Source organism: Battus philenor, unplaced genomic scaffold, assembly GCF_028537555.1.
Source record: "Battus philenor isolate CCGP_79_NKW_IND1 unplaced genomic scaffold, ilBatPhil1.0.hap1 SCAF_24, whole genome shotgun sequence".
NCBI lineage: Eukaryota > Metazoa > Arthropoda > Insecta > Lepidoptera > Papilionidae > Battus > Battus philenor.
The window spans coordinates 2115560-2126123 of NW_027181687.1; the positions used below are offsets into that span (position 1 = coordinate 2115560).

The 10564-nt window shown below is 32.2% G+C and overlaps 1 protein-coding gene across 1 annotated transcript in view; it reads left to right on the forward strand.

Moving 5' to 3' along the window:
• Positions 1-8596, forward strand: part of LOC137924714 (nose resistant to fluoxetine protein 6-like) — a 30397-nt gene extending 21801 nt beyond the window's left edge. Inside the window, exons 9-12 of the mRNA XM_068768131.1 lie at positions 1192-1342; positions 2497-2677; positions 7614-7756; positions 8396-8596. Coding sequence (XP_068624232.1) covers positions 1192-1342; positions 2497-2677; positions 7614-7756; positions 8396-8596 — 676 coding nt within the window. The remainder of the gene's footprint in view (positions 1-1191; positions 1343-2496; positions 2678-7613; positions 7757-8395) is intronic.
• The last annotated feature ends 1968 nt before the right edge of the window (positions 8597-10564 follow it).

Consider the following 10564-nt stretch of genomic DNA (forward strand, 5'->3'; position numbering starts at 1 on the left):
TAGCGGACGGCGCACTTTGTTGCACGACTACCACTGCATGTGTGGAAGTGGCTAAATATTTGTCCTTTTCTTACATACAATGTAATCACACCCGGTAAATTCAGACGCTGAACACGATGCAAGTACACGGATTTATGATTTGAGCCACGACAGTAAGATAAGCCATGTACACTGGACACCGTCATAGTCGCCTTCGATAACCAACCGGTCTCGTCGGAAATAAGGTGGAGTCGTATATCTCACGGGAATATATACTGATATAGATACTGGAGTATCTTCCTCACTTCATCTCCCAGGGTTAACACTTTCAGAAGTAGTTGTGATATTATCAAGGCAATAGCTACCAACCAAGCCGAAGTTAAGCTCTCTCGAGTGACCTGATGTCAGAATGCTTAGCGGGTATCATCGACGAGTGAGAGCCAAAGCCGTGGTCTTCATGGAGCGTCCATCAGAACGATCTAAGAGCTCGGCGTCCTCTTAATCCGATGAAATAGCAGAATGTAGCTAACCAAGCTGAAGCTTCCTTTGGAGCGGCCTCTGCACCCTGCCACTTTAAACTCGCGAAATCTGTAAATGCTATTTATACAGCAGAGACAGTTCGGTCCAAAAACAAATGTTACCTAACTATATCATCGATTCGTCTAGTGAATGGCCTACCCACGTCGCGTCTTCGCGTCTTTAAATATATGTTTATTGTAAACAATACACACATAAGACAGAAAAATTAGCATAAAAATATAACAAAAATTAAAACAGGAAAACAAAGTAATAATTTTATAATAAATTTTAAAAATACACACTTGCTAAATCTAGAACCAAGTAACATTAATATTTCCAATATGGCGTCGTAAAATGTTTTTTAAACGTTCAATTTTTAAAATGGAATAACAAGTATTTTTTTGTGCACCGCAATAAAATATGAATAAAAAATTAAGAAATATATTAAAAAGAAGTTGTACAACCAAAGCTATAGTTTCAGAAATATTAAATAGCGTAATGATAATATAGTAATTATTTCTTAAATTCGGATTACCACATATCAAAATTATTTCGTACGATATGCCTGTCGCATATAAAAATAAATAAATTTAATATATTTCAGAGTGACCATTGTAAATAGGTTGATTAGATATATTTGTAGCTTTTTTAGTAATTGATAAAAGAGAAAGCTTAAAGTTTATTTCATTTCAGATCGATAAGAGACATCTTCGGATACAACGACACGTTTTATCACGCATACGTTTCGGCGCAAGGCAACTGGGCCGGATACCACCTGGGTGTTCTAACAGCGTACTTCTATCACAGAGCTCAGGCGGAGAAATGGAATTTAAAAGATTCTATGGTAAGTATAGATAAATTTAGACAGTTGTGGCGGAGAACTAGATAAGAAAGCAATACGATACCTTCGAACAACTTTTAAAGCCTTATTTAAATTGAAACGAAAACAGCGAACTAATGATGAACTTAATTTAACGTGACGTAACAATTTCTATAAATTGTGATAATCAAAACTAGAAAAAATTAGATAAACAATTTTTTTTGTAAATTCCACGCGAAGTCGCGTGCACAGCTAAGTAGTTTATAAAATATTGACAAAGTTTGAATTTTTATTTTCTCATTTATTTAAATGTACTTTATACATAAAATAACATTTATTATGTACCTAAAAGGAAATATAAAAAATATAGATAATAACTAAAAATGAAACAATTTTTAAGAGATAGTAGGTATGGCACACACACACAGGCGGTCTTATCGCTCGTTATATATATATATATATATATATATATATATATATATATAATATAATTGCTAAGTAATATCTTATTTTCTAGGCGATGGAAGTGTTCTTTTACTTATCTTTTTAAAAACTGACAGCGATTTAGAACGTCATATTGCTTCTCGCAATTCATTCCTTTACCTCTCAGCGACAACAGAAAAAGATTTCTCCATAAATATACTAGAATGAAAAAGCATAGTCAAAACAAGAACTTATTATGTAAGTCATGTAAAAGAAATCTAGATTTCAGTAAGCAGGTTTGATAAAACGTTAAAGGTTTCACCGAGTTGACTTCGTATTCCAACGAAGTCAACTCGGTGAGAAATGACTTTTTTGCTTAACAACATATATGGCGATTCAATTTTATTTACATAACATATATGGAAAATTTTAAAATTATATTCATACACTATTTTGTCGTATTTAAGATTTAAAACAGACAAAGCTATTTACAATTATATGATAAAAAACAAAATATCTTTACTGAAACAACGTAGCTCTAAGAATTGCTTGTTTCAAGTGGACGCAGGAGGAAATGGTTTAGAATGGTAATCACAAGCCGGTAGACGTGGCCTTGGCACCCCCACCCCCTTCAGGGTGGACCGAAGACATAATCCAAGTAGCATGTCGCTGGATCTTTGGGAGGGACCTATGTCTTGTAGTAGGCGACCATTAGCTGAAGACTTGAGAATGATAAATAATAAAATTATTTTCAGCTCCTGAAACTTCTTTTCATCACTTCCATACCCATCGCCTTCGGAACAGTCTTGATGGGTTGGGATCTCCATCACCGAGAGGCATCCGCCTTCGAATCTGCAATTTTCAACGCCCTCAACCAAAACTTCTTCGCGCTTGCCATATGCGTGTTTATCGTCGGTTATTTCTACAGATGTAACAGTGAGTAAACATTTAAAATGAATTTTATTTTCAAGTTAATATTTTTTATTATTAAGTACCAGTTTTAAAAATGCCTCTAGAACGTTAATAAGTTCATATTAATATATTTATTTGCTACCCAAACAATAACATTAATTAATTTTGCTGATCGAATAATACCTACCGATGCAGCTTTTGAAAGACAATATTAATATGTAGCGTGCGAAGTTCATAATGAACTGTCTTACGCGCTCAGTTCACTGCAAACTGTCTTATGCGCGAAGTTCATTGCGAACTGTCTTATGCGCGAAGTTCATTGCGAAGCGTCAAATTTTAAGTCGTTACATTATACGAAATTATTCTAGTTAATTTCCATAAACTTAAAAAAATGAAAACAGGTGCTAAGATAAATGAAATTTATTTTTTATATGTACAGTTATCAATTTATTCCATTTTTTGACGCTGATCATTTATTTTGTTTCAATTTGACACAAGCAGGCAAAGTAATAGATCCCAAAACGAGGTCTAATCTGAGATGAGCATATTCAGCTAAGTTTTTGTGCCATCATTTTCATATGCCTCTATTAAAAATATTCATGACTTGAGTTTTAAATAAAAAATACGATTGTATTTAAATTTCAGATTACGTAACAACCTTTTATAAAAATTGTCCATCAATTTGAAATTGTTTTTATTAAAAAAATACTTTAACAAGTTTTACTTAACCTTTTTGCTTTAAATTTTGAATTTAATTTTTTAAATATGTTATATTCTTCTTTTTGAATATGCGGATGGCAGTGAGATACCGTTTGTGCTCGTGTTTATTTTTTCTCCGATGCTAAAGGCAAAGTTAGAGGTAGGAATCGGGTATTTACATATATAACATTTTATTTAAAAAACATGACTTTCATCCAAACACAATGCCAACGATTATCTCACTGTTGGCTTCCAAATTCAAATCGGTGTTCTAATTTGTATTCGAACGCACAATTATAAACTTAACTACAAAACTATTGTGATCGTAATGGCCTGTAACATGGGATGTCGCGTGATTGCTACAAATGTGTTAAGTTAAAAAAAAACTTATGTAGATTAATATTGAAATGAAATCGATAATGTTTCAATTAAAAAAAGGAAAATATTTATATAAGCCTATTACCAAGGGCAAGGAGCTCTAAATTTCTGAACATCAATTTGCACGCAAGTATAAGGGATTGCGCGGAATCCGGGATAACGATAAAAATTGGGAATGAGATCCCTTCTGACTTGCCCTGTATAAAAGGAGTTAACGTTGCTCGGTTGTCGCCTATGTGTAGGGTGTCCACCAATCTAAAAAAAATACGGACGTTTTATGTGTGATTTATTTTTTATTACACCAATACCTCACTTTGCGTCGTGGTTACGTTCCAAAAAAACACGACGCAAATTGAAACGCCGCAAAGTGAATTAAGTTTTTCTATAGCAAACCATGTAAAGATCGAAGATTGGTTCAAGGGTTACGAAAATACTACTTTAAAAAAAATTTAACAAAGTAAACGTTTATAAAACAAAAATAATATAACTCTGCCAATAAATAAATTGGAAAAATATTTATCTTTTTTGTTATCAGAAAAAACTCGAAAAAATTTATATAAATTTATTATTCTCTTTTTAAAAAAGCACAACACAGAACATTACAACACAATACGTAATTGAAACTGAACTGTAAAATTAGCAAAACAAAGTGAAAATAAAGCTGTATTCAAATTGCGTTGTTTTTAGTTAGAATGGGAATTCCCGAGTTTTGATGGCATGGTGCAATTAGAAACAAAAGTGTTGACCTTTTTAAAAAAAAAATTAAAGACTCGAACCCAAAACAACGCAACCTCGTAAATTTAACGACGCATAGTGAAAATTAGTACTAATCAAGCAGCAACGCAACTTCGAAAAAAAAGCAAAACGAAACGACGCAAAGCGAGGTATTGGTGTATATTAAACTTTTAATACAGTATTGCTGTCGTTTTTATTCTCAAAAAAAGATATTAGATTCAGAAGATAGTTTTGGAGGCGATTAACCTAAATATTAAACATATTTACATATACAAAGTCCAAAATCAATTGTTCTCTTGGAAGCTACAGATCATACAATTACGTCAATTATTTCACCTGATACTGATATCACCTTACTCATAGATCTCGGGTCTAAGTGTATGCATATATAATAAATTTTTACAACATATCTCTGTCCCTTATTATCTTACGTTTAATTTATAATAACAAATATATTAAATAAACCTTATTATAGCATTCAAAAGTTTTTAGCTAGTCATGATGCGTGTAACTTGATTTTTAACTCATTTACATGATTGACATGTTAAATGTAATTATAAAAAAAAGTTAAATTTCATTTTAAAATAGCAACCATTAAGTTTATGTTTCGGAGCCGTTGGTAGCTTACTACTTATGCGTCTTACGCCTACTTGAATAAAGATATTTTTAATTTCGTTTGTTTTTAAGATCTTTTAAAAGAAAGCCTCTTAACGTAACTAGCGGCAGAGGCCCCAAGAGGCTATTTGACTTGGGTTGATACTTGATCCGCGTTTAGGGTCCCGAGAATACTCTAGAGGGCCAAAGCATAACTTGAACAGTAGCTTTCGTTGGATTATTTAATAAACATTTAAAATTTATTGAAATTTAAATTATTATTACTTCGAAAATTGTAAGTACTAAGAGAAGTGGTATAAGAATCTCTAATAGTTTCTATCGTTAACGAAGAAAAATGCCTTTAAATTACTTGTAAATTAGCGGCGTTGTAAGATATATATATATATAATAACACATAACAATGATAATAACTATTCCATGATATATTCTTTATATGAATTTTAATGGAAAATGTTTTAGGTTAGGTTAGGTTAGTCAGCAAACTTTAATTTTTTGATACAAATTGAATACAAATTGAAATAGTTTTTTCGAGTGTATATGTTCAAAGATGATATGACTTTTAAAAGAAGTATGAGTAGGCTAGATGTTACCACCACTTGATATCAAGTGATAGTCTATAACGTTATTTATATTATATATCAATAACAAAAAAATAGGACATTCTTGTATTTCTCTTAATCATGGTCACCCCACAAGTAGTACCTTTATTAGCATTCTTTCTACGTGTTCAGTATAATATCGAATGGAAAATTTTTGTTTATGATAATTTATACGGGAGCGGCTTATTTTGAAATAATCGAGAATTCATGAATGAAATTTTGGGACGTTTAGTTAACGAGTAAATTGATACAGCTTATTTTTGACTTATTAGTCATCACCAATATCATCATGAAGCCAAAGAATATACATCTGGTGATAGGTCTCCCTCGTAGATATCCAATAGGACCTATTGGAAGCGGCCTGCTTTCTGCCTTTTTCGACGACTGTCGTCCACTTTTTTTTTCCATTTTCACATTATCTCTTTTTCCTCTTTCTCTCATACCACATTTCCATCTTTCTTTCTCAATCATCCCATTCCTTTCATCCATCTTCAAACACTGCAGTTATATACATTTCTTTATATTATTTACCACAAATTTATTATTTTTAATTTACATTTTTTATAACACAATTTATCACAATTTTCAGTAACTTTTATTTCATTCAGATTTACAATGTTCTTTTGTCTAGTTATGTTTTATTTTTACTTATTGCATGTTATGCTGCAGAATTTGAGGAAGGACTCTCTACCTTCCTTTTGCTTCATGATGGAGGCAAGTCTGGCCTCCTCGATCTTTTTACCTAACCGGCATTCGGTCTCGTATCGGAGTCCGCTTTTGGTTGGGCGTTCTACACTGCGCTCGGCGGTCCCTGTTTACACTTTTTTATGGCCCCCTTAAAAGCCTATTATAGGTGGACAGGGTATTTATTTTCTTTATAATTTTTATTAATTTCTAATATACATCTTTCGTCCTTCTCAACGTATTTCAATGTTTCCTGTTCTTTTCTTCACAATATTTTTCATTCCTTATTTCATCATTTCTCTGTGTTTGGCACTAATCGGTATAACATAACTCCTGAAGATGCCCCGTGGAGGGGTGAAACACGTGTTGAGTGAATTAACGGTGGCAGTTGTGTAATTCGCTTTGTTTGCCGCATACGCATTGATCAGCGGGCTGGCGGGCGGTGCACTTTGTTGCACCACTACCACTGCATGTGCGGAAGTGGCTAAATATTGGTCCTTTTCTTACTTAGGATGGACTTCCGCAAGATTGCCTGATTCCGTTAAACATTCCTTTATTTATCATCCTTTCGTAATTCGCCTCACTTCCATCTTCTTTTTTTCAGGATCCTACGTTTAAATTAGGTTATTAATGTAATGTATTAGTGCTGTAAAATTTTTGGGATTTCGACTGGTGATTTTAGGTGCAGTAGTACTCCAGATTTATGATGATCGTAGGTTGCAGGTATAATCCTGGTATATAATCTCATATAATTCACACTTTGTGCTTTAATTATATAGGATTTCCAATAACCATAAACAAGATTCCAAAAAATGGATTGTCTAATTTCCAAAATAAAAAGAGAAATATATAATAAGAAGTATGAGAAAAGAGTATGACAATAATATAATTCTGTAAAAATTATTAATTGCATAAATAGTCTTAGTTTTACCATTGTAAGAGAAAACGATATGTCCCCACAAAACCAGGGGTATCAAAATCACCTATAAGGTAATGAAATAGTACCTTTTTAAATGTAAATAAACTCTAAAAATATTTGTCTCAAATTTTCATGTAAAATGCAATAGGAAATTGTTCCCCGTAAATATATATTATTTCAGATATATAATAGAATAGTTTAAACATAACGATAGCCTTTACTTTATACGAATGAAATTTATAATATCACAGAAGATTGTTTCCGTGGAAAATCTATACTAATAGATATGTATATGTTAACATTCTTAATTTAAATAATTTCCATTTTGCAGTAATATATGTGAACTCAGTCGAATGGGGACCACTGCAGCCGCTTGGAAGGCTTTCGTACTGTGCGATGTTACTACATGCAACTGTGCTGAGAACGTACGGCGGTCAAATGCGACGATCCTTCTACGCGACAGATTACACCGCCGTGAGTACATTTATAAACACGTAACCTAAACTGTACTAGACCACTGATTACTGTCGGTATAAAGACTTTTTTCTTATATAGGTTTTTTTGAAAGAATGCTTTAAAATATTATTTGACTATTATTAACAAAATTCTAAACGCATATTAAAAATAAATTGACAGATAAATTACTTATTATTCATTAAATAAATATTTAAATAATAAAAATCCGTGGCAGTGATGTCGCATTTCCTTTTTATTTTAATTACATTTAGGATATATGTATCGGATAAAGTGCATATGGTTAAATCAGTGTTAAGCTTTAATAAATTATGTGTTGTTATTGAGCAGAGTATAGCCAAAAAACAAAATACATTAAAAATAAATAAATGATAAAATGACAACCAATAAGTTATGTTAAAAGTTCCAAGTTAAAAATGTTGTATAAACGAATTTTATCTTATCTGTCATCTACTCTGTCATCGGCTTCCGTCAGTCGAATTAGTGTTCAAACACGACCAAAAAAGCAGTGGAGGACACTTCCAGCCGATCTAATTAAGAATCTAAAGAAAATATATTCATTTAGCCTAGATTATGAATCCTTTTAAATTCATTAAATAATTAGAAATATGTATCAAAAATATATCAAATATTTTTCAGATAATGCTCTTTGCTGGCATCGTCTCCATGACTTTCCTATTTTCGCTTCCTTTATATCTCTTCGTCGAGGCACCAGCATGTCAGCTGCAGAAGATTCTGTTAAATCCAAGAAGACCGCAGAAGGAAGAACACATGAATGGAAACCAAGTGAAACCCGGAATTTCTACTGTCTCCGTGTCAACAGTTTCAACGCATATATAGATGTATTTATAATAATTATGTTCTAAGAGAAAAATGCAGAGTGAATTTTTATTGTGCGAAACTACTCTTAGGTTTTTATTGTTTTGTACTTTTATATCACCCAGCAATATTGTAGTGTAAAATTTTTAACAATAGGGTAATTTTTGTGCCTTGTATAAAATTTGTAAAATATTCGAATAATTATACTTAAAATAAACATTTAAAGAATTAAACTTACAGTTATATACCCTTATAAACAATGAGTCACAATATAAACAATTATAATATACAAGTAACTGTTACGTGTCATGGTTCGGCTTGAATTAATACATATACTCAAAAGAGATCTTTTCAGTGACTATTCGCGTACAGTAATCACGCGATCACTAGACTATAATTCCGCGAACACTAAACTATGTCTCCGCGAACACTAAACTATGTCTCCGCGAACACTGCTTCACTTTATCATCGCTTCGTCGATTCCATTACTTAAATACATGCAGGGAATTCCGTCGCGGAATTAGAACATAAGGTAATGGAACAAGTCAACTAAATATCAAGCCTTTATTGTAGTCTTTATTTTATTTAACTGTAGTGTCAAATACAATAATGCGAAGAACACACAATAGAGTACAAATAACTTTATTGTCTTAATTACTCCTCCTGCACCATTCTGATGTCACGCCGTCAGCCCCGACAGTCATCGTTACAGCTAAGGTGTTCCACTGCTGGAAATAAACCTTCTGCATTCATTCCAGACGAAGTCATTTATCCACCTTATAACGTACACGGTAAACGTACTCTGCACTCGTCTGTCTACAAACATCTTAATACACCAGCGAACATATATTTAAAGTATAATATCGTATACAAGTAACGTGTTATGAGATATAATAGCTAGTAGTAGCTATTACAGTGGGTGAGCAATAGTAAAAACGACAATTATATGAAAATGTCTACAAAGTTTAAAACAGCAGATATAGGAAACGATCTGCAAAGTGTTATATTATTCTTCGTTATAGTATCGACCGATATACGGTCAATACAAGACATATGCCCACCCCAAAGATCGCCTCCATAAACGGTCTTTCGATGCTGGCATCCCGTGACTTCCCGTAGAGCCTATTAACTAGGAAATTTATTTAGCAATATTCCATGGCTATGTATACAACATTAATATATTTATTTATTAACTATCAACTTTCTTCCCCATCATACACAGTAAATAGAGAAAAAAACAATTCATATTGCACAAGAGGCGGTCTAATCGATAGAGACGATCTCTACCAGACAACCTTATCTGTGTATATATGTAATAATCATATATTTAATATCGTGTTTACAAGCCACTTAAAAATAGTTCTATCAAAGTGTCGACTGCAAAATGTCTCTAATTTATTAGTAGTAAAAGAAATCAAATTTTTAATAAAATAAAACATTATTCAACTACCATTAATAAAATTGAAAAGTAATATTAAAAAAAAATTCAACGTGAAACGTATATTTAATTGATAAGAATCGTTGGCAGTGATGTGCCAATTTTTGATAAAGTGCATATGTATAAATCTGTTTTAAGCTTTATATATATTTATATTTAATGGAATCAGGCGTTATTTTGCGGTAGTCCTGTCTCTGTGTTTGGCACTTATCGTTGTAACATAACTCCTGAAGATGCCCTGTGGAGGGGTGAAACACATGTTAAGTGATTTAACGGTGGCATTTGTTTAATTCGCATTGTTTGCCGCATGCGCGTTTATCAGCAGGCTGGTGGGCGGTGCACTTTGTTGCACGACTACCACTGCATGTGCGGAAGTGGCTAAATATTGGTCCTTTTCTTACTTTATATATATATATATATATATATATATATATATATATATATATACACATATATATATATATATATATACATATATATATATATATATATATATATATATATACAGTTAAAAATTTGTTTGTACTGTAAAAAGTTTCAATTCACAACAC